At 44.7% G+C, this 24517-nt stretch overlaps 1 protein-coding gene and 1 long non-coding RNA gene across 2 annotated transcripts in view; one reads left to right on the top strand and one right to left on the bottom strand.

Moving 5' to 3' along the window:
• The window catches only part of MYO1C (myosin IC), a 32498-nt gene extending 8436 nt beyond the window's left edge, over positions 1–24062 (bottom strand). Inside the window, 27 exon segments of the mRNA XM_037374706.1 lie at positions 242–401; positions 602–686; positions 1077–1145; positions 1314–1390; positions 1572–1685; positions 1877–1994; positions 2529–2634; position 2751; positions 2814–2853; positions 2856–2892; positions 3172–3218; positions 3448–3542; positions 4568–4659; positions 5055–5135; positions 5525–5630; positions 6348–6430; positions 6665–6784; positions 7073–7144; positions 7654–7767; positions 8020–8118; positions 8321–8500; positions 9246–9326; positions 10240–10269; positions 10272–10440; positions 13699–13814; positions 14436–14591; positions 23750–24062. Of these exon segments, the coding sequence (XP_037230603.1) occupies positions 242–401; positions 602–686; positions 1077–1145; positions 1314–1390; positions 1572–1685; positions 1877–1994; positions 2529–2634; position 2751; positions 2814–2853; positions 2856–2892; positions 3172–3218; positions 3448–3542; positions 4568–4659; positions 5055–5135; positions 5525–5630; positions 6348–6430; positions 6665–6784; positions 7073–7144; positions 7654–7767; positions 8020–8118; positions 8321–8500; positions 9246–9326; positions 10240–10269; positions 10272–10440; positions 13699–13814; positions 14436–14591; positions 23750–23767 (2466 nt within the window). The 5' untranslated portion in view covers positions 23768–24062.
• On the top strand, positions 3550–4354 carry LOC119142003. The gene is made up of 2 exons (XR_005102128.1): positions 3550–4053; positions 4181–4354. It is a non-coding gene; the product is annotated as an uncharacterized LOC119142003 (long non-coding RNA).
• Positions 24063–24517: the final 455 nt, after the last annotated feature.

Below are 24517 nucleotides of genomic sequence, written 5' to 3'. Positions count from 1 at the left end.
AGGAGAAAACTGTGTTGCAACAGCACCATGCTTGCAAGAACGTTCAATGCTATAGCACTAATAACTTTGCAGATCATAATTACACCCACGTGATGATGTTTGGATTAATTCTACTACTAGAGATGCTAACACAGCGTGGAACCTGAGCGAGAACCTGGTCTGTTCTTGCTCTGAAAGCCTTTGGTGGCCTGTGGCCTCCATCCTGCAGGCCCCTTGCCAGCCCTGGCACAGGTGTGCCTACCTCGCAGAGCGACGGAGGAGGAGTTGGCCAGGATTTGTCCAAAACATTTTTTGGTAGATTACGCTTGAGGTTCATCAGGAAGGAGAAACGGATGTAATCAAGGAAATACTCATTCTCTGGGCAGCGAGGGTGGTTCCGGTAAATAAAACCTTTAATGAATCTGAAGAAGAAGAAAATTTTATTAGAAAAGTGATCAGAACTAGTGATTGTTAGAGGTCTCTTCCAATCCAACCCTTTTCTGGGCTTTATTTAATAGCTGTAATTTATCTTAAAAAGCCCAATGCTGAAGTGACAAGAACGTTTAATCTCATTGTTAAAAAATAAGCACCCATTTGATGACTTGGGTTATGCTTTACGCACCTTCTGATAGTCTCCACTGCCCACTTCTTCTTGGCAGCTTTTCGGCGTCCCAAAGTTCCCCGCCACCAGGACTGGATGGCTATTGCTAAAAATAATACAAAAGATTTTGCACTAGGTGAGCTCATTCGTACCTACAGCGACTCCACACAGCACTGGCACCGGCAAGTGCTCTGGAAATAAACAGCCTCCAAGGTGGCACAGGGGAAGAATATAATAATATAAATATGATACAAAGTGTAAACGTTAATAAAAAGCAGCAGCAGCTGGGGGCTGCTGGGTGAACATGAGTTAAGTCTGCTCCTGCTCGGGAGTCTTGCAGAGTAAAGGTGGAAGGGCTGGGTACCACACCATCGCCTTCCCTTCCCCTTCCAGCAAGGCTCTGGCAATCTTCCTTCTTGCACATCAAACTCAAGTCACCTCTGACAACAACAGCCACTTCCACGCACGCAGCTGCCCAGCTTCCTCTCTCTCATACCTGAGTGTTTCATGTGCAGGAATTTCTTTCGACGGTAGAAACCTCTCCACGTGGCCTGCATTTTTGTTGCTGAAAGGGCAAGAAAAACAGCAGTTTGAAATTGTGACCAAGCAGATTTTGGTATAAAAAGGCTTAGTGTTTTAAAAAATCTCTCCCCAAACAAACAGGAAAAAAAAAAAAAAAATCAGAAATCAGACAGCTAACTGCCCATGGAGTACTGCAGTGTGTGTGACTCACCCAGACTCTGCTTCCTCACTTCCAGAGCATCCTCTGTTGCAAACAAGGTCTTGGGAAAGCGGATAAAAATCTTTGTTCTAGAAATAGAAATGTAGAATTATGTTTAACATGCCAGAGAAATTTGTTTCCTGCCCTTAGCATCCCCTGTGGGATCTCTAATCTTTTCCTCACCCATTAGATAGAGAAGCCTTATTTAAAAGCAGTGGCATGGACGTCCAATGATTCATAATCTCAAATTAAGAAAAGAGCAGAACTAACCGTCCCATTTTGTATTCTTCCTGTTTGTAGCCAAGATGCTTCACCAGCACAGCCACCCCATCGTGGGGCCGCCCATCCCACGTAGGCCATGTTTCTGGACAAAGTGATTTGTATCTGAAAATTGACAGCAGAAGAAAGCATAGGGAGAGAAGCACCATCCATACAGGGTGATGGGAAGGGAGAGAGGCCATGCTTCTCGCTCAGGCAAGAAAATAAAGTCTTCCAGGTGTCAGGGCTGTCACTTGGCTGTTCAGAACAGCTCAACAGCTGTGAGATAGGGAGCAGCAGGGAGAGAGAAGCCCTACCTTTGCAGGAAAACTTCATATTTTCTTCGATATGCAAAGCCAGCTCTGCGCACTCTGAGGTTCTCCATCAATCCCAGGTATTTCACTTGATGTCGGATTAGAACTTCATCGAACCGATCTTGAGAGAGCATGAAAATAGAGAAACATAATCAACGTATAGCTGTCCCTTCATCTGGAGTAGGGGAACGTTCCATTCTTGGTTGTGTCTTACACAATTATCTTTAACCTCTAACCTCTCCTTGCGGTGCAAGTCCCACAAAACTTTGTCTCCTGTCGTCCCATATCCCCCCGCTCCCCCCCCCCCCCTTTTAATATACATTTATATTTATTTCCAAAACAAAGTTCTCCTTTAGGATGTTCTATGCATACAGGAGGAAGAAATGAGGGAGAATAAAGGTCATTAAGATAAAGTTATGTAGGGTAGTAATTCTTCACTTTAAACATGACCCTGCTCCACCCAAGACCAGTGCTCCCATTTTGATTCCTGGCTGCTGGTACTGCCACCCCCTCCCTACAAGCAGCTCTGACACAGACCCAACATGAAAAAATCTTGCAGGGCTTCCTCATTTGAGCTCCTTTCTGTGCCTCATGACTGGCAGAGAGGCCTATATATAGCTGTCATAGGAAAAAGGAAGAGTCACCAGGGTCATACCAGCCTGTTTAGCATCGTTAGGTTTAATGCAGCGAATGTAGGATGGTTCTTTGGACATCAGGATTTCCATGAGTTTGGAGAGGCTGTTTTTAAACTGAGTTGCTGCCTAGGAGAAAAGAAAGAAAACTATGTAAAAAGCAATGACTTACAGCTAGTACTTGTGGCTGCAGAGCAAACCTCAGCCTCCCGGCTTTAAATGTAAGAGGTTTGCACTCAGATTACCCTGTTAGACAGGACATGTCTTTTTAAAAGAGGGAATAGCCACGTTTCAGCTCATGTTCTTACCGTTCAGGTCTCTTTTTGTCTGTCAGCTCTGTCCTGTCAAACACTGATTTATGATGGGATTCTCAGAGTTGCACATGGTCTGCAGAGAGAGACGTTTCAGAGATAAAGTACAGAGTAGCCTTCAGAGAACTATCAAAGAAACATGGGACAAAACTGTTTGCATTTTTTGTTTCGGTTTGCTTTTTAGTAATAAAATGAACTTTGGGCACCTCAGTTTGTCTTTTCATAGTGCAGCCCTACGGCCACACAGTTTCCAAGCGGAGTCTATCTAGAAGAATCTTTCCCCTTAGGTGCCCCTCATGTTAAACCAAACTCCTCATTCTGCTGAGTATTGGAAATGTCCTCTATCCACACTCACCTCCTTCAAGTTCCGAAAGAGAAGGTCATTGTTTTTATCTAGAAAACCTAGAAGAAGAAAAAGAAACCACTCAGGCTGCCACTGCTGTTCCACAGGAACTGCACAACAAGGCAGAAATTTGAGATGGGAAATTAATCTGGTTAATCAAGTGAGGTGTGGATATATTCCATGCCCAGATTTTTCTTTACTGTATGGTGAAACTGGTTTAATTGAAAGGGCAGAGTACGGGAGGAGGAGAAAAGAGTGAGAGAGAGCAGAGATGATGCACACACTTACCTGCAACGCTGTAGGTGACCTCTCCAGCATAGTGCAAAAGCCGAAACTCCTCCCGCCCTAGTGACTTGCGAGTCTTTTGGTCAGCAAGTTTGTGCCTGGTAAGAAAGCAAAGAAGCTTCATGGGAAACACGTCTGTTTCACTGGGGGGATCCACTTCAAAAAGCACAACGGCATTTGATCCCAGAGTGGGACTATGTGAACAGAGAATGGGGAGGGAATACATCAGACTTGCTGATTTTCAAGACCAGAAGTAAATAGGAGAGCTCTCAACCAGCAAATCATAACAATGTCATAAAATGTATTCGTCTTCATTTCAAATGGGAAAACTTTCAGCTTCCCGGCGAGGTTGCGGGGTGGTTCTGCGTACACATGAAATTATAGAGTAGAGGCAGCAGGCTGGCATACACATGAGGTGCTGTACAGATCCTCATCTGAGCACAAGCAGAACATTCAGTAAGAATAAAAAGACACGTGGAGCTCTGAAACTGAAGTAAACAATCCGAAAGGTGAAATGTGGAATTGACACCGACTGAACTGGCATGGTGGCCATGTGGATAGGCTGCTAAAGTCAGAGGAGGACACCGATATCCTTGGGGAAGCAAATAGGTGAGTTAGTGCAATATAAACCTCTCCATTTCAAAAGCACTAACACTGCTTGAATCATTGTAATGCATATACACCTCTGAATGCTGGTTTTACCAGTAAAATTCTGCTCCATGTTCGTTATTCCTAGACCTGACTTGAGTTTTCAGTGCTGGGGAACGATCTGGCCTAATACTCCAAACCAGAGAGTCTGTCACACCTGAAGTATTGGGCCAGATCTTGGAAGAGGCAAGAAGCTGCAAGCCTGCAAATTCCTTGGACATAGCAGCAGTAGGATGCCAGGAAGAGCTCGGTGAAGAGGCAAGTCAGTAACAAGAGTTTTGTTGCTCCGGTTGTATCTAATTAATCTCTTTGCAAAAGAAAAACCAATCTTCTTATGTGGGACCCAGGATACCTTGGACACTACTGTTACACAGACCATGAGTTCTCATGTCACCTGGGGGTAATTCCAGCTCTGGGCTCTACCCCACACTTGGATCCTACCAGTATAACTGCTCTCAGCCTTGGGAGCACTCACGTGAGAAAATGAGGGTGGTTCTTCACAGTTTCCTCAAGTTTCTCCAAGAACGTTGTATCTGTGGCATCCCCAGGTCTCAGACATTCTTCATCCTACAAACACACGCACTGTGGTATTGATTTCCTTAGGTGCTTGCCAGCGCGCCGGCCAGCTCCAACTCTGTCTGCCTGAAATGCTGCCCCACTCTGACCCTTTGGCCTTCGACAGGTAGGCCAGCTCCTTCTTCAACAAATGAAGAACTGTTGAGCTGGAAAGGAAAACATTTTCCTCCTTCCAGACTGCCTGGATTGGGAGCATCTTTCCCCGAGAGCAAACAGTGGTGATACAGTACGACTTCTAATGGTGTCACTGTTCAGTGTATCACTGCTCTTCCCGCCTGCTCAAACACCCCTTAACGTAAGCTTAAACATTTTTTTTATATGTTCTTCCCCTAGCTTTCCCCTACGCTGCCCCAAATTTTTCATTTAAAAAGGTATTGTCAACTCACCAAAATAGAAATGATGCCTTTGAATTTCTCTTCCACCAAATCACAAATTATTTTGTTATTGAAATACTGAACTGGTTCCCACTACAAAGACAAGAAATCACACTTGGGTGAAACCAATTCAAGACTGGAAAAACACATGAAAATTTCAGAACATTTCAGACAGCACCACACTTGAATAATCTTTCTGTCAAATTTGAAACAAAGCTTTTTCACTCATCAAACTTTTTTTCCTAATGTGCCTTTTAAAAAGCATTTTTTTGTTGTTTTTATCAGAGTAAAAGATTAAAATGGCATTACTCACTTCTAGCTATATCACACAGAGTTACCAAAGTGTTTCAAAAAGAAAGGAAAAAGGGAAGTACTTTAATTCATTTACTTTGGAGGCCATTATTAGCAGCCTCTTTTCTAATCTCTCCTCTGGCTGCAGGAGGTGCTACAAAGGAAAGAGTAGAAAAGATATTGGCTCTTACCGCTATGCCTTCTGACTCGTATTCCTCTTGTTCCGACTTTAATGTGAGCTCTATGAAGAGCTGCTGCAATTTTTCATTACAATAATTAATACAAAATTGCTCAAAGCTGCAAACAAAAATCAGAAGAATAATCACTAACACTGTACCACAGTAAAAGAAGCTATCATCAGTGGGCAGCAGCATGAGTATAGCTCTGTGTAAATCAAGAGAAATAGAAGAGATTTTGTGAAACATTTATTTACTGACTGTTTAAATTTAGTAAGTTAATTATTTAGAGAATACCATTAAAGAATTCCAGAAGGATGGGGGAAAAAGGACATGAGGGATGGAACACACACAGAGGAACACAAAAAATTCTAAGAAGTGGCAAATGATACTGCACATTTGAGTCTCAGTTCACTGCTGTCTGCCAGAGCGCGGTTCCAGGCTCTGCCATAGTCCCATATGCTCTTTTCTAGCTGCGTTTCCCTGTTCACACCACCATGGAAGGATGCCACAACAGCCAGCACTGTGCCGGAGAGCTGGGCAAAGGCAGAGCTGAAGGTATCCATGAACATGCCCCAAAAATGCAACGGTCTCTTTAAAATACCAGGAACACTGACAGCTGGAAATGCTAAGTATTAGCTGGATGCTCCAAGCATTAAAAGCCCTGTGATTATCAGTTATTCAACTGATTTCCTGAAGTTTAAATGTCATCTCTTTCTCTCTTGACTAAGAGAACCAGAGATGGAATGGTGTCTTATTTCACAACAGAGAAAATGCTATAATGAGTGAAGTCACGCAGAGTTTACTCAAAACTCAAGACACATTGATTGAAACAAACCTGTTGTGCTGGAAAACCTCAAATCCATAGATATCGAGCAATCCTAAAACCGTTGTACTTCTCCAGCCTGGAAACTCTCCTTCCTGCAATAGGGAAAAAAAAATATAATGTTGGTATGTGCTCACAGCTATGATCCATCACTGGATTATACCCATTTAGTTACAGCATGTACTCCTTACCCTCTTCTTAATGGGAAACGAATTCAATTAGAAATCACCGTACAGCACACAACTTACCATTTCTCTGCTTCACAGCTAAAAGACTTCAAATTTCCTTTCACGCTTGGTTGGATATTGACAAGCAGAAGGTTCATTTACCTTGTAAGCAAGAGACTTGTTAACCTTGTTCACCAGCCAGGAGAAAGTGCGTCCGTATACTGCCTTAGCAAGCGCATCCCTTGCGTAGGCCGCCTGCTCCAGGTTCAGAGGGCTGATAAGCTGCATGCAGAAGGAGAAAAAAAGCCATTCAGCAGCCACTCCACCAAGTGATTAACTTTCCCTAGCTCACTGTTAATAAGCAGCCACTCAGTGGCACCCCGTCTGGGCTCAGCTCGCACCACTTTCCCAGCCCTGCAGGCTGCAAATCAGCATTAGGCTGTGGGGGTCCTGCACCAACAGCTTCCTCTGACAAGTGAGAAGTATTTAGTTCTGGTAAGAGAGCCGATGGCGTGTCGTTAGCTTGATTTAATTCCACATACCTCCCAGATCCCCAGTTCATGTTCTTACCTCTTCCCCCTTTGCTATGATCTTCTTGTGGATCAATGCATCTCGAAGAACAGAGCCTTCGACTGCTAGAAGCTGCAAAGCAGTAGAATATTAGATTAATTTATGAAGCAGTAGGTTCGATTTATTACTAATGCTTCCTAAAAATCACAGTCCAGTGAAACAACCCTTCATTTCCCCATTCCCACTGCAAGACTTTTGCAGCATCTGTCCTTGCCTTTCCTGCTGCACACCACCTCCTTTCTGGCATGGATATGGCCTTGCTTGTTCTGGCACAAAGAACTGACTAAGCAAAGCCACAAGTGTGATTCTTTCTTTAAAACTCATATCTGGAATAGGTCTATTCCTATCCCACTGCCTGCAGGCGAAAACCCCAAGTCAGTGGTGGAGCAAGTGGTAAATACAGGAGTTGTCAATTAAAGGGGTTTGATGTTAATATTTGCATTTTATTTAGGTCAAATAAAATTAAATTTATGAGAACTCCTAAATCATATTCTAAAATTATACGATGGTATCAAGTTCAAAATAAGGAATCCCCTACAATTCATCTCTCCTGTAATGTCTCTCTAACCGGTGATACTCACCCTAGCCAGATATTTAATCTGATTCTCTGTAGTGACCTGAGCATTTCCTTGCTCATCAGCAGCAAACTGCACATTCCCCAGATGCAGAACACTAGCCACAATGCTCAGCAAATCCTAGGATGGAAGCAAGAGTCACAAATCAGGATGATGAAACGAATGCACAGTTAGAAGAGGCAGCAAGATTTTGGTGTTAATTAACATCTTAGAGAACATTTTGTTGTTGTTGTTGGGGGGGGGGGGCTCAGGATTTTTGCAGAGAACACATTCACTCTGAACGCTGCTTTTGGTCCAAAATAACATTAATGGAAGCAGAAAAATTCCTGAGGAGTAGGAAAATCAGCTGTGCTGTTAATAAACACATCGCACCTCCACCTCGTTGTCATTGAAGCTTATAATGGACAGGGCTCTTCGCACAATCTTCCAATCATTTTTGTCATTTATGGAACTGACCCTTGCGCAGTGACCCTACAAAGACACAGTTTGATATAAGTAAGTAATAATTGTCAAATATCTATTACTCATGCTCAGTGCACTTCTGCATGTGTTTTTTATTGTAAGCAGTCATCTCAGCGTTATTTTTGAAGTGAGGGAAAGAAACTACAAAAGTCAACCAATCTATTGGTCCTATAATATAACAATATTCTAAGAGTTACTAGTTAACGCACACCTTTACTAAATAGTGATACTGTTGGGGGCTCTTCTCGAGGCCCAGCCTTCGCAGCAAGTCCTCTTCCCCTCCTTCTAGCAGCTGGTAGAAAATGTGGAAGTTCCTCTCTCCATGATTCTGGTGTACAACTCGGGATTTCTCCAGGAGGTAGTTCAAGATATGGCCCCCGACAGGAGCCCCCTAAATCAAACCAGATACAATGAAATAGTTCATCAACACAGAAAATATTTCTGCTTCTTGGTGGCCTATTCAAAGACAAACAGGATACAACATGATAGCCTACAAAAGACAGAAAATTATCTGCCATTTTGTATCACAATCTCTGTTTGAGCTAAAACATAGTGGCAATTGGAGTTTCGAAGCACATGCAAAAGGAGCTGTCAAGTGACAGTAAGATACCATTATACAGATCATGGCTGCAGCACGTACTGAATAGGATCCTGATGTGTGTAAAATTCCTCCTGAGAAGGCATCCAACACAAAGGAAAAGCAACACAACACTGAGCGTGGAGGGATTACAGACTGAGACGTTTGAACGACTGCAGTACGCCAAGCTACTCAGTTCTTGCACTATGTTCATCTTCAGAGCGTGGGGCAGTTTGGATCAGAATTGAAACAAACACTGTGCAAAGTTACACAGGACAGATACTATCTTCAGATCACAGCTGATTTATGTGGATTTAGTTTGGGAGTATCTGTTTGCATCCCCTAGAAATAGGATTTAATCTAGCTGTCTCCTTGTACAGAGAAATGAGGGAAGAAAAAAGAGAATGTACTATAAAATCCACCGGAACTAAACTTTGTTGCCACAGACTCTGTTTACAACAATGTCAGGAGAATGCAAAACAATTGCTCGATGCACACATCAGTACAAGAAAGCACAGGCAACAGAGGCCTGCTATGACTGGGACCAGTTTCAAGTTACCCTGTAATCAAACTGCACATCCATGTATTTCCCAAATCGGCTGGAGTTGTCATTACGAAGGGTTTTTGCATTTCCAAAGGCCTGAAACGGAAACGAACAGAGAGAAAGAAATATCAAATAAGATTATTTATAAACATTTTGGTGAAGCTGCCAGTTGTTCATTTACAGCCAGCAAAGCCTAGGTTTTTGCTTTTTGCAAAGGAAACGGATCGCTACCCAAATTCTAACGCTGATCTTTCTACCCTGCGTGAGCACTGCAGATGGAGCACGCCTCTGAAAACATTTCCACCCCCCCCAGCAAGCTTATTTTAATGCCAGTTCACTGCTGACAACGTATGTCACGTCTGCCAGTCTTTTCAAAGCTTACTCTTTCATCACAGCTATTTGCTTACAGTCACCTGCTGCTCTGCTCACAGCGGGCACCATCCTAACAGGTCTTGGCCTGCCAGGCTTTCCCCTCTCGCGGGGAGCACACCTCTCCTGGGCACGCAGCGTTTTTGGAGTCCAGAGCAGAAATATCGCAGGGAACCGCAAAGACAGCTCAGGGCTGGACACTAGAGGACACCACAGCACTAGAGAAGGCACCCAACAAATGCATTTATCAGAGGGCAACGCTGCCCACGGTGGATGCGCCCACTTCTGGCTTTGCAAACTTAACGCAGCGCACCAGAACTCTTCCCACGCCAAACACGTGCTTCCCGCTGCAGCCCGGCCACGCCAGAATTGCTGCTGGTGGACTGGAAAGGGCCCCGTGAGTTCAGCAGCAGGGGGCCGTTTCTTTGGCTTGGAAGCAGCCTGGGATTCCCCTGCGTGCAGCGCAATCCATCAGCCCACGTGTGGTGAACCAGTGTTCCCAGGACACGCTATCCGCCCTGCACAGACAGCTCAGGCGTGCCCAGCGGGGCCCGGCGGCCCCCGCCCTCTCAGGTGGAAAAAGCGAGCGCTGCCGGTATGACTCAACGTCAAGTTTCCGTGCTGCGGGCTCTAGAGTTACCTCCAGGACGGGATTGGATTGTAACAGGTCGGGTCCTTCACGGTTTCGACCTGCTGACTAGCTGGGCAGGTCACGGCGTAGTACTGCAGGATCTTCTTGGTAGCCTCCGTTTTGCCAGCCCCGCTCTCCCCAGAGATCAGAATACACTGATCCTTCCTCTCCGTGCGCAGGGAGCGATACGAATTGTCTGCAATCGCGTAGCTAAGGGACAACCATAACCAGGCATTAGTTTGTTTCCACAAGTGAAGGGCAGAGTCCTCAGCTAAGACTATCCCACTGTGTGACCTCCCAGCAGGGACAGCTCAAGAAGAGGTATGTGTCCATGGGCTGAGCAAGAGCGTATTGCTTCTGCACGCCGGCAACACAAGAGATTGCTGACATCTCTATACACATCTTAACCACTGAGCCAAGTTTCTGCAGGGTAATAACACAAATCTCTTAAATGCCTTTAAAAACCCCCTCTGACGAGAAGATCTTCTGTAGAAGACTAAATAGTGCAGATAAGCTTTTCTAAATATACATGATCTCTTGACATCGGTCCCACAGGACAACAAAGCTTTACGTTCAGGAAACATCTTGTTTTCCATCGATCTTTATTCTAGCTTGTCTTTTAAGTGATGACACACTCAGAAGGTCACAACTGCACTTTGCTATCTGGGTGGCTCCTATAATATGGCTCCAGAATAGCCCAACCTCTCACAGCTTCTCTTGGATGGTAGGAAGAATTGGATAAGCCAACACAACCTAAAAAGCATCCTGCAGGGTATGTAAGCGACTGACCACCTTAGGCCAAACACTACCAGAACCCCAGACGGTTCCTCCTGCCTGCATACAGCCGGGGTTTGTTGCTGCTGGGCCTGGAACCCTGTTTCTTCCCTTGCTGCTTTTTCTTTCTCTTCAATTTTCCTCCCCACGACAGACCAGGCAGGATGCTACACGAAGGATCACATGCACTTTTACAACACCAGAGAGCAGGAGGATGAGCCTGACTACGGTGGCAACCGCTTACAGAGGGAGAGGAAAAGGACCGGGTAGGTGCAGTGGAAGAGGCAAGAGAGGAGCGTTAGCCCTACACAACGCACTCATGTAAGACAACCTCCATAACAATATTTTCAGCTGTCTTACATGTGGTGATCAAGCAGATACCCTGTCTTTATACATTTGACAACCTTTTAGTAGCTTTGCTTTTTTTTCCCCTCCCTTTTTTTTTTTAACCACTCTCATGCTGTGAAATTAATTAGAAATAAGCACACCAAATTACCAGCCATGGCTTTCTCAAGTCTATTAATACTTGGTGCTAAGGCAACACCGATGAGCTACCTAGCAACACAACTGCACACTTACCCCACTACATTCATCAAGTCCTTCTCTTCCCATCCAAATTCTGTCTCTGGCGTATTTTGAAAACAGTTGAATAAATGCAAATTTAATTTCAATGTTAAGAACTGCCTCTAGACAGCGTGCCTTTATTGGGTGATTTTATAGTACTGCAAGTTCAAGCAGAAAGCTAGCAGTCGTGCATACCACGTACAGAATCACTTTACTTAAAAGATGTTTATGATCCCAATTGTAGTCGCCATCTCTGAACGCCCTGGCAGGCTATAAATAGGACAGGATGCGACAGATCACTCTGGGAAGTATACTCATTTCAAGCCCATAGGGATAACTCTTCTCCTTTGAACGTGACGCACTTCCCAGAGAACCCAGTGCCCAGGCCTAGCCCGAAACTATTTTGACACTGGAATAGCAATCTTGAAGTGTTTTGGCTTTCTAGAATCAGTTTAGAATAAGAGAAAGAAGAAGAAAAAGACACCTGAAACTGTAAAAGGAGAAGCACCGAGTACCACACTACACCTCAGAATATTTTTAAATGCATAATCAAATAACATTATGTAAATAATCAAATAACGTGGTGGTTTTTAACAGAATGATAAAAACAGTTAACAAAAAATACTGTTTTCCTAGCTGGAGCGGCAGTGGTATTCAGTACCGCAGTTCTCAAGGGTTTACTTATGAGCTGCACATTTCACAATTTCTTACAGGACTAGTTAAGACACGAAAAGAGAACAACAGCCTCAGAAACAACCAGCTACTTTGTGATTTAAGTCACTTTGTGTAGCACACGCGGGAATTAGAGCATAACTGCTTAGTGTTTCATGTTATATGCGAGCACTGCCATCACGCTCAGCCCTCGCCCTACTGCGCACAAATGAAAAGGTAGCCACAGTCCCAAGGGTTTTCCAGAGAGTCACAAAATTCTCATCTGAGGACACAGAAACCCTGAGGAATGCCCTGATGGCAGGCAAACGGGGCGGCATGCCGGCCGGGTCCCTGCCTGGGAGGCAGGAGTGACAGTAACCCCCTGCTCGCTCCGGCCACTGCCCTGCGGGGGCAGATCTCTCAGCGGGGGCACCTGCACACAGACCCATCGAGAGCAAGGGGAGAACTTAGCAGGTGTAAATGTAGGTTTCTACAGGTTTAATCATCCCCCACATAGGTCTACGCAGAAAGCCCCAAACACTATAAAAATCACGTTTTTATCGTAACAAATAGAACTTCGAGTGTTCAGACTTTCCCCAAGTAATGGTGTTTCTCTCCCTCTCTGTGCTTGCAGTGCATTCTGTTTTGCTTACTCTCCTGGGCTATGTGCCAATAATAAGAAACAATCCAAATAGCTCAAAAATAATATCATTTACTCTTCCAAGACCTCTTTAAAAAAAAAAAAAGAAAAAGAACCCCACCATCAAAAAACCTCCAAGAGGTGCTCAGAATTTGGCCCTTGGTCCTGTAAGAAAACATTCTGGAGCCAAATGTCCTCAGCTCTCAGTCATCTTTCTCTTTCAGTCTGACAAAAAAATTCAAATGCTTTCAAAAATAACTTTAAACCTCAAACTTTTTTTTTTTTTTTAAATGGGAAATTGGGAATGCTCACCAGGCCAGACCATGTAAATAAATACATTCCTTCTTCCAACAGGCTGACGGTATCTTAGCAACAAGGGAAATACCAGATAAATATTGGTCAGGCAGTAACAGCAGAGGTAGGAAAGAAACCACCACACATATAGACACACTCTTTCCCCTAGTTTGCCCTATGCTGAATGAGCGATGCAGCAGCAGAGGAAAACTCACAGCCCGGACACGCAGACCCCAAGTAACCCTGGAACAATGAACTCCTGTCCTGCCAGGGCTGGGTAAGCAGCTCTGTTCCTCCAGCCAGGAAGGAACCAACTCCCTTTCCAAATACTGCTCTTGCAAAGGCAACTCATCCTCTTTGGAGAGAGGAACAGGAATAGAAAGAGCCGTACACCACACCCTCCGAAGGATCCTTTCTATCCCTATGACTATTAGGGTTGCATCTGGGACAAGGAAGAGTCCCATTTGCTTGTTTTCACATGTCATTACTGCACACGCCTGCGTGGGAACGGCACAAACTGCACTGTTTACCCACAGGCCACTCACAGGTGAGGAGAAACTTCATAGAAGCTGACACCACGGTATCGCTCCATGTTCTGTTTACTGTAGATTTCCAGTTCCTTGTATGGATTAACAGACACCAGAACGGAGCCAATGTATGTCTGAAAAAGAAAACACGAAGCAGAGAGGTTACAGAAGGTCTGGCAGCAGATTCTCTGAGAGCCCAGACTGCTCTGAAGACTGTATGTGATGTTGTTGACAAGGGCTGCCTGCCCCACTGTACTGGGGATGCTGCTGAGGGCTTCCAAAGAGGCCAAGGGTGCTGAAGAAGTGACCTCTTAGCACAGCAAGAAATGACATTGTGGGTGTCACGCGAGACATGTTATCCTTGCTGGATAAACAGCACCTGCCAACGGTTTAGTGCTTGTAACAGGCAAGAATACTGGATTATTTCTGATACACCATTCAGGATCAAGTTCAAGCCTGGGATTGCCCACCACAGAGTGAATTCATGAAATAGAAGAATGCGGTGTGAGGTGGATTTTTCCATGCTGGCAAGATCTGTAAATGCCAGCAGACCTCCACTGGAGCATTGCAGTGAGTCCCTATGCCCGTTATCAGGACAGAATTTCAGACTAGTTCTGACACAAGCAACCACGGCCTATTGAAGTTGACACCACCGTCTCCAAATCCAAAAGCAAAGCTATGGCACGTCTTCTGCTGCAAACACCCAAATTCCCGTCAGGAATGAACACTTCAGCGTCTGCCACTCTGCTACTCACATAGATTAGGTTCTCCTTGAAGCGCTTACGCAGATTTTCAATGAAGGCTGCTTCGCTGGTGAAGTTCTCAAGCAGGACGAAATCCTGCACCCCGACACGGTCGCGGGCTGTCAGAGCACTCTCCATGGTCAGCCGAATGCCGTTAGTCCCCGCTCCCTGCAACCAGAATCAGAGGAAGGTTGGGATATCTGTGGTTTTTCTATGCAGCTCACCGAGTCCACAAGAACCATTAACCACAATTACCCACGGACAACCTACAAACAGGAGAGGATGTTAGAATAACCCCGCTACTACTGTTGAAAACGCTAGTCAGTGCATACTAACACTTCATCAACTGGTTTATACTAATTGCTTCGGCGGAAGACAAGCCAGCATTAGGGAAAAGCTATTGCTAAATTTCCAATGACTTTAAATCAATCAAGCAAGCAAGCATTTCATAAGGAGAATAAAACTTGGCTTTCCTTTCCCAGACATCCTTTAGCAGGAGTGAGACTGAAATGTGCGCTCTCTACTTTTCTCTCTCACTTCGTAATGGGAAGTTGTTTCGAGGTAAGGAATCTTTTATGACTGATGATGAGTCATCTCTTGAGCAAACAGCTTTACATCGCTGACCAATTTAAAAGCTTTAGCAAGATACCCAATAGGAAAATTCTGAGAAAATTCAGAGAAATGGACATTTCTGCATCCCATGCCACTGAATTTAGACCATGACACCAACATTTATCTCGTGCATCAGACAATTTCTATTCCATGACCCTCTTTTAAAGGCTTCATTTTCTAAGTGATGTGGTTCAGACACAACCGTCTCTGGAAAACAACAGGTCTGCTGACTTCTTGCTTCACTCGGCCTCACGTACTAAAACAGGGTGAGGAAATGTGCACCAAGTGACTCAGTCGCTACTTGCAGAGAAGATTTCTACACAATGGAGAGACGATATACAAGGCATAGAAGACGGGAGACAGTACAGAAATCAGAGATGGGAGATATAACATATTAAACCATTTGCCTCACATCTGCCTGCATTTCCTTATCATATTCTTAAATCCTTCTTAATTTGGCAAACTCCTCACAGCAAGCATACTTCTAAATCATTTCCCTAAAGCACTAATGCATTTCAGAGAACCTGTTGTTACATTCTGGGATGTCGCGATCACTGGCACAAACACTGCCGATTCTTGTTCCTAAACAGGCGCACGCGCTAATAGTGATACCCAGGGCACCCTCTCCTGTAGCAGTGTTACAAACCAGGAATGCCGGACCCCTGCTGCCACGCTGCCAACCAGCCCCAAAACCCTGTGCAATGATGTAGATGATTTTTGCTGACTCACGTTGTCAGGTAGTTCCTTTCTGCTCCTTCTCAAGATATAATAGTGGTGAGAGCACAGGGAAAGATGGCATGCAGGGGAAAAAAAAATAAAAACCACCTTGGTCAGAAGAAAAATTTACCTTGAGTTTTGTTAAGTAGTAATAAAGGCAAGACCCACTGAAGTATAAATCTGGGCCCAAATGGGTGCAAATTCCCTCAGTCTGCAGTTGTTCAGACTTACCAATATTTACAAATGCAGTTTTGCCTATTTCTGCAAGTTGTAATTGGCTTCCTTCCCAAAAGCCCAGTGCTTGGGCATAAGTGATTGCATGAAACTAGGAGCTTTCAGAAAGAAAAATCAGTTCCTCCTGGAAATCTCAAATCCAGATCCACTCTAATGGCTCAAACACCACGAAGAAACATCATTTTGATTTCCCTTTTTATTTTTTCCAATTAGTCTCATGGTCTGGAAGGCTTGATTTCTAAGCTTTGAAAGATCCAGCTTGGGAGGAATTCTGCAGATACTGTCACTAAGTAAGCCCAAAACTTCCCAAACCAATTCCTCCACACCTTCAGCCAAGCGCTTTGTTGTCTTCTTCTACCCTCTTTGCCAAGGTGAAGAGGAAAGGGATAAGCCCTGGAGAAGGAAGGTGACAAGATAAAGGGCAACACTAGCAAAAGAAATAGAGATAAATCACATCCAAAGAAACTCTGTCTAGAAATTAGAATTCTTCTATCAGAGCAGTGAAATCCTGGAGCAGGTTTTGGGCAAGGTATGGGAACAAAGGCAGACCCAACAGAAAATAACTAGTTTTCAGGTGGGTAAGTGTATGAATACAGTTTTAAAACACAGCTGCCTCAAAAATGACGGAAGAGAAACTTCCACCCTAGCACAGTTAATCCAAGTTTATATAATCCTAAAGACTTTCACAGAAAACGTCACTTAGCAGTTTCAGCAGCTCTTTCATCAGCCACTCCCAGCTCAGGACAAACTGCTCCCAGCTGTACACATCCAGCCTAAGGAAGCAGCAATCTATCCTACTTACAGAGAAATGCACTTCTGCCGCCTCCTCTGGGACAGGCATTTAAGGCTAAAGAGCTTTCGGTTTCCCCCACGCTTTTTTCTTCTCATTCAACTCCAACCTCTCTCCATGAGAACAAATTAACTACCTGAAATTTTCAGTCAGCATAAAAAAACCCCAAACAACTAAACGCAACTTTTCAACAATAATTAAATGTGTCCAGGTTACCTAGCTGACATGATGCAGTCACATTCTCCAGAATATACATTTTCATCACAGCACTGTACCCTCCCCAAGCCCAAGTTCAATGCAAATACAAACGTCAGTCGTAAACCACAGCTGAGCAATAAGCGCTTCTCTGTGCCAGCGTTTGCTCATTTGCTTTATTGCTTATGTCCAAGCCTACCACCAACTTAAAAGGTCAACATTAACTATTTGACTGCCAGTAACTTCAACAGATGCAACGTAAAAGGAGGTGAAAATAAATCCTTTTCCAAAATGGAAACAGAACAGTAATGCAGAAGGAAGAAAATGGGGAAAGAAGACACTATTTAGAAAAAAATAATCACAATAATGACCATATGTTCCTACTGAATGACTGTGACAGTGAGGCATTGAATAAATTAAAATAACTGAAATGTTAGTTATTTTGTATTAGCAGGCAGACAGCAAATTTGGTGGCTGTAAATTAATGCTAGCAAAACCCAGTCTGGGGGTTAATTAAGTTACAGTGAAGCTAATTAACCATTAAACAGTTTGCGTATGGACAGAACTGGCTCCCTTAGCATCTTTTTCAGAGGATAGATTTATCTCTGCCAAAACGCCTCCGGCTGACGTTCAGTTCATTTAGAACGTCCTTTGCTCTCTGCTATGCAAGAGACCCACTCAGACAACTATGAAAGCCATGTGGCAGGGAGCATGTATTCCAGATAATTAGGAGAATATAGGCTGTGAGGGTCTGATCAGACCCCTTCCTTGTGAAAATCAGTTTTTCTGGAAGCTGCTAAGAGAGTACAGGGGTAGACGAGCTGTCCCGACAGTGAGAACGCAGGCGAAAGGACTGCCCCATCTGCCCTCTGCGCAGCTGCACCCTTGGCTTGCACTGACTCTCACACTTGTGCAATAAGCTAGACTGGAAATCCAACATGCATTAAAACTACCTCAGATGGTTTTTATTACTTTAATCCAGGCCGTTTTCCCACACTGGTTCCACACATGATCACTTGCAATGGCCGACAGCTATGGTGGCACAAGACTGGGAACCCACAGTGGAGCTGGGGATGAGCAAGTGTTTCAGCAGCAGGGCCAGTTCCTGCTGCTTTTAAGGGCTGTGAAACCACCACCTAGGAGGTAAGTTAGGTGCAGCCTTAATGGCTCACCACTGCCAAACCCAACACATCTCCTCCTTCGGACTTTGCCTCCCTGACATGTGTTAATGCAAGCAATTACCTGTCTGTTATCTGAACCACCTCAACTCACTATATCAGCAAAACAAAGACCAGGAAAAAAGAAGCCAGTCTTTTCCCATCAAGGTAGTGAGGTGAATCACCCTACCATGGAATGGGGTGAGTGTCAGATCCAGGGCAAGGAGGAAAGGGAGCATGGGTGCCCTTTTGACACCAACAGTTCGTTAGGTTAGCTCCGCCATGTGCTTCACCCTACCTACAGAAATCAAAAGGAGAACCAGGCTAAGGATCCCAACCTCTGCAGGATATACTTACTGCGCTAGCACCACACCCAGCCCAGGCTGCAAACAGGGAATTGCAAAAATCTGAGCAATCTCCATCTGATCTTGGTGCCTGTGGGCTTAGGAGTGCCTGTGCCTTCTCTCTCAAACTCACCTTTCATCCCTTACTAAAATCACTGTCCCTATGGTCACTCCTACTTGAGAGAGTCCAAGCTGACTTTTGCCACCGCATTTCTCAAACCCACCCCAAGGTACAGTTCCAAGGGACCCATTCCCACACTATTTTAACCCACTCTTTGCTTTTAATCTCTTCTCCAGAGCTGTTAGCACAACAGTGGCTCACTGCCAGGAAAGGAAAAGCCTTCACTCCTGAATGGTGGGGACCAAGCCAGTGCAATTACCAAAGCGGTACTACTTCCACACGCCTTTTTTTCTTCCGTGTGATTAAATTTTGGGAAAGACTTTCCGCTGGTGTAAATTGGTGCTGCTGAATGCAGCCTGCAGAGCCAGGTTTACATTGGCTGAGGTTCCAACCTTTCTTTGTATTCACACAAGAATCAACAAAACCAGAAAAATCCCTTCAAAAACAGCTCCTGGGAGCACAAAAGCACTCAAGGCTATACCAAAGAGTCTCCTAAACTGAACTAGTAAATCTCTGACGTGGTATTGTGAAGGTGTAAACAAGTATTTTTCTTTTAAAGTATGCTAAATGCCAAAGTATGATAAAGACTTTCCTCTGCTAAGGAATTGGCGACCTCAAAAATGAAAAACAGGACCTTTTGCTCCGCACAACAAAATCCAAAGTATTTGAGTCACACAGGCTAAGCACGTCGGGGAAATTTTCTTTTGTGATGGAAGACAGGTGCTCTGCCGCGAGCACAGGAGTTCAGGGCTGACCTAAGCAAGAAACTCCTGCCACTGCTTTGTCCATCAGCTGGTCTACGGCCACACAACACCCAACAGCCTAACACGTGGGTAGGAAGGAGTCTTTTACATCCAGATCTCCCAGCCTTGATTTTCCCAGAGGGTGGGTACCTGAATGGTCAGCATGGGCACAGCAACCCCAGGTCCACAAATGAGTCATCACTGAGAGAACAGATAGCACCTGGCTGCTCAGGCAACTCTTAACTCCTTCCTGGAGCATCCAGGAGTGGCGCATGTGAAAACACCTGGAGCTCTCAAAGTCAGTGGTCTTATACGGCACAGGGAAGCCTTACAATCACCTGATTTAGAAAGAAAAGTCACACAATGTGAACAAGATTTCTCCTTCAAGATCTAAAAAGATAGGTTTTAATATTTCCCTCTGACCACGCATTTTTACAAATTAGCCGCTCTCCATTGAGTAGAGCGGGAGACTTGCACCAAAACAACTGCAGGAAGTGGGTGCCATATAGAAAGAGGCAGGCACCTTTATCTTGGTATCAAGTGAAAGATGATTGATCTGCAGGTTCCACAAATAGCTACAAAGCCGGGAACGGAAGAACAGGCAAGAAGCAAATGTGAGTGGGAAGGGAAATTCAGATTAGATTCTGGAAGACAATAAGAAGTCTGAACCAAGAACAAATTTCTTGTGGGGAGGTGGCAGCTAAACCACATTTGTCTCCTGGATAGTATGACATTCTTCACTGTCATGCCAAAGCTGCAGGAAGGAAAAAAAATCCCTCCGATTTCTGCTTCACTCTACAGCCTGAGAAGGGCTTTGGACACAGCATGGGCTAGACAGCAGAGCAGACAAAAATCAACTGTTTTATCCAGGACCTCAATTCCTGAGGTGCAGAATGGGATAGCTCCTCTTTCCTTTTACATGCAGAAAGCAATAAGGTAAACAACTGAAGTGGGCCTGAATCAAGGGATCTTAGTCAAGCACTTGCTGCCTGCCAGTGACTCCAGGAGTGAAGTGCAGCCCGCTTAGGATCCTCCTCCTCTTGCCACACTGAAAATTAGCCGCACTTTTTGGACACAGATCTCTGTTAGTCAACAGCTGAGCTGGAAAGAGGGTTTCCTAACAGGCAGCTCTGGATCTCACGTATACATCCTCTGTAACCAACCCCATGGCTTTATCTGCCCCTTCTGAAACCACTTGAGCTCAGACAATAATTTCTATGACACAAATCCCATACATCAGGCTCGTTTAGTAAAAAAGATAATGAAATAACAAAAGGAAATTATTTATTTTGCTTTTAATTATGTAAGCCCAATGAAGTTATTTCCCACAAAGTGGTAAGCTGCTCTGACCAGACAACTTGAAAAAAATCAGAACTGTCAGATCGAATGGGATCAAACCAGGTAACAACCCTGACGAGTTAGACAGATCAGTAGAGTTAAAGGGAACAACGTTAACCTGCAAAAAAAGTTACCATGTCAGCAGCTGCCACTCAAGGACCATTTATAGCAGAAGCATTTTTTTATTCTTGCTTCTTTTAGAGCAATACATCGCTAACAAAGGAATGTCTGGAGTCAAGGAGCACTTGCCCATGCTCAGAACCTGGTTCTCCCTCTCCAATACTTCCCTCCCGATCCTAACCACATGTTGGGAAGGATTTAACTAAAGAATACCCTAGCCAAAAAATTGTATTAGAGAGAGAGAGAAATGCTATTTCCTTGACTAATTCTTGTAAACTATTTATTTTGAAATCTTCCATATTTTAAGTAGGGACAAACTGGAATACATTAAAACATAACTGGAAATACAGGGGAAGCCAGCTTATTCTGCTCTCACAGATTTGTTACATTCCCACTAGCAAACTGCCTAGAAGTTAAAGTTCTGCCTCCCTCACGTTCCAAGCTACAGAATCATTTAATCTCCCACCCTAAAATGCAAAGCCAAGTGAGAAATGTGAGCAATGTATCACACCGTGTGCATTATTTTAAGTATCAAATGCATGTAGGTCATAGGGAGTTAGAACTGTGAAAACAAAAATTTATTCTTTTGAAAAACAATAATGCAGGGTGCGGATGTTGCTGCAATTAATTATGACTCTCAATATATTAAACAATGACATTTAACATTGCAACATTTCGAATAGTAAGAATTCACCTAAGGAGCTCAAATGTAAATGAAAAATGCAAATTTTGATGGACAGAAACTAAAGCAAGCCATGGAGATTTCCAGGGCAAGCAGGTAATATAATTTGTTCAGTGCTTATAACGTAATTACATTTTCTAGACTTTACTTTTTTTGGCGGGGAGACTAAGTTAGGAAAAAAGAGAAATAATTAGTAGTGAAAACAAAAAGGTATTTATAAGAACTGATTTGAAGGAGAGCAAAAATGTTCCCCCCTAAGAGGGGATGCTGATATTTCAATCAACAAGCTAAATATAAAATAGCAGTAAGAAAAAGGAACTAGGCAAACCAGAAAGATCACCAAGCCTGGAAAAGTAAATACACTAAATTTCTATATTTAGGGAGCTGACATTTTTGCTCCTGAACAGATGCCACAAGCTGTTGCTAGTTAAAAGATGCTGCTGATCACAGTACGCAGAGGACTACCTGTGACCTCGGGTCACAGGCCTGTGCAGCACACAGTAGCTTCAGAAGACAGATGGCTTAAAAAGCAAAAACTCAGATCACTGCCCTTCTGACTAAGTTTTGCCACTGACTCCCCAATCATACTGAGCAGGTGAGAGGGGAGCAGAAACAAACACTGGCCTACAGAGAAGGATCAGGGCATGACTTGCTCCCCCTGCCTCCCTGCTCGCAGCAATGGGGTGCTGAGCCTGCACCCCCAGCCACTGAACTGCTGTTCTATTCCCCTCCCAAGGCACACATCCTTTTACCTCTCTTACTATTACTACTATTACTACTACTCTCATACTTTCACCTCTCTACTACAACACTGCGGGTCTCACACGGTTACTACTGCAGCACTCTGCCCTTCCCCACACCAGATGTTGCCACCTTTTCCACTAGATTCCACACACCCCACACAACCATTTCGGGCCATTATGTCTTTCAAAGATAGCAAAACTTTCCAACCAGAACAAGCACTCCAGTGCATTCCCAGGGCATGGGAAGGACACTTCCACACCCACATGTTCTCTCCGAGAATATCAAGCACCACCCTCCACAACATCACTGCTTATCACTCTCACGTTATCACATCTAAAAACCTTCCTCTATATCCACTGCTGTACAGAGGTCTGCTGGCTCCATCGTCCTCCATACCAACAGAAATCCAAGCGCTATCATCTCCACCTTCAAATGTGCTGCTGCAGGGAGGGACCAGGCAGGTCCTCCAGAAGCTCTGCGCTTCCCTTCATCCCTCAGGCCCTTTCTCAGGCAGCGGTCAATGCTAAACTATTTGGGAAAACATGCAGGGATCCCTAGACTGAGCAGGTTTGAGATGCTCCAGCCCCATGCTAACTCTTCTTCAACAGCCAGAGAACTGCTTAAATCTACAGACATGACGTTTTCAGTTCCTCTCTTCCTAAATTTGGTAACTATACCAATTAAAGCCTTGAACATTCTTATCCAGTCAAAAGCCCACACACTTTTATAATGCTCCTCATTCTTGACCTTAACATCTTCCAGTGTCAGTGAATTCCATGACCCAATTATGCATTGCACGAAAATCATCTTTGCATCTCTTTGGCAACTTTTAACTTAACCGAATGTCCCTCTTCCTGCGTTACAACACAGAAAAAAAGGAGCTCATGATCTGCCTTCTCTGTGGCACTACCGCATATATGTGTTTGGATTTCCTCCTCTCTTACTCATCTCATTTTCCAAGTAACAATCCTAGTCTTCTCAACCTTTTGCCACATACTCGTTTTTCTAATCTCCCGGTGGTTGTCCTGCAAAGCAGTACACAGACCCGGGCTTTCTGGTTGCCACTAAAATGTGGACAAAGATTTGCTGAAGTAAATACACCCTGGAGGAACTGCATGGCAAGGAGTCCTTAAGCAGGTATTTCCTGCCCTTCCCTCGGGTGGCAGTCAGGGAGAAAGAAGCCCATGTCCCCGGGAAGGACACAAGCAGAGCCCAGCACCAGTACCGTATGTACACAACCTCATGCCCCTTCCAACCCAAGCAAAAGCTCCACCCTTTCTTCTCCCCCAAGGCAGCTTTCCCCCTCTCTTCCCACTTTCCCGAGTCCCACCTTGGCTTCCTCCCCAAAACATGTGTTTCCTGGGGTTTTTATCCCCTTTCACATAACCTTCCAATGCAGGGGTCTTTCGCAAAGCAGGCTGAAGCATTTCACGTCCCTGCTGAAAAATTGAAAACTTATCTCCCTTCTTCTTGGACTAGCTACACATCTGAAAGCTGCAAACCCACCAGAACAGCTGAATAAATCTTACCGCGCCTCTGAACTTCATTTCTGCCTCCTGCCAGCTCCCGCAGCACTTGCAGAGACTTAGTTTACGCTGCTGCAAAAGCAGGAATCTGAGGACAAGTTCTCACTCTTCTGTCAGTTGCCTTTTTTTTTTTTTTTCATGACAATTTCGGTGCAGTCAGAATTCCCTCCCTCCCACCAGCTCCTACTGGAGCATCCTGGAGGGGGCGTTTTCCAAGGAGAGGGAGAGGAACTCTCCTCCCCTCCCAAAGAGGGGAGACCGACGCGCAGAGATCGAGAGCGGCATCCAAGCGAAGTCAGCTGTCCTCTGCCTGCAGCCTGCCTGCGGAGTCCCCGCTGCCCAATGACAGGGAAAAACGGAAAGAAAAGTCATCACAGGCGCTGAAAAACCTGGTGCCGAGCCCAGCACGCAAACCACAGCAAACAGGGCAGGAAGCGATATGCTCCATTACGGTGATTTTTGCGCTGAAACAGCAGCAGCAGCGAGAGGACTCCCCAACCCACTCCCAAGTCACCCCAACCACAACAAAATCTCCCGGGTTTATAGTGACACCTGTAATCCCTCAGCAAACCAAAGGGCTACAGAGTCTCCAAAGTCAAGGCGTAGTTTGCCTTCTCTGCCCTTGCGAGGACTTAGCAGAGCAGCTCAGCAGTCTTTTATTCCAGAAACATTTTGAGACGTCCACCCTCGGAACACCCTCTCTATATGGTGGTCCCCGAGACCCCTCTAACAAAATATAACAAAATAACCTGCACTGCCAAGTAAGACCCT

The sequence above is a fragment of the Falco rusticolus genome, chromosome 1 (assembly GCF_015220075.1).
Source record: "Falco rusticolus isolate bFalRus1 chromosome 1, bFalRus1.pri, whole genome shotgun sequence".
In the NCBI taxonomy this organism is placed as follows: Eukaryota; Metazoa; Chordata; class Aves; order Falconiformes; family Falconidae; genus Falco; species Falco rusticolus.
The sequence above is the reverse complement of the archived record's forward strand: the minus strand, read 5'-3'. Positions and strand labels throughout refer to the sequence as shown.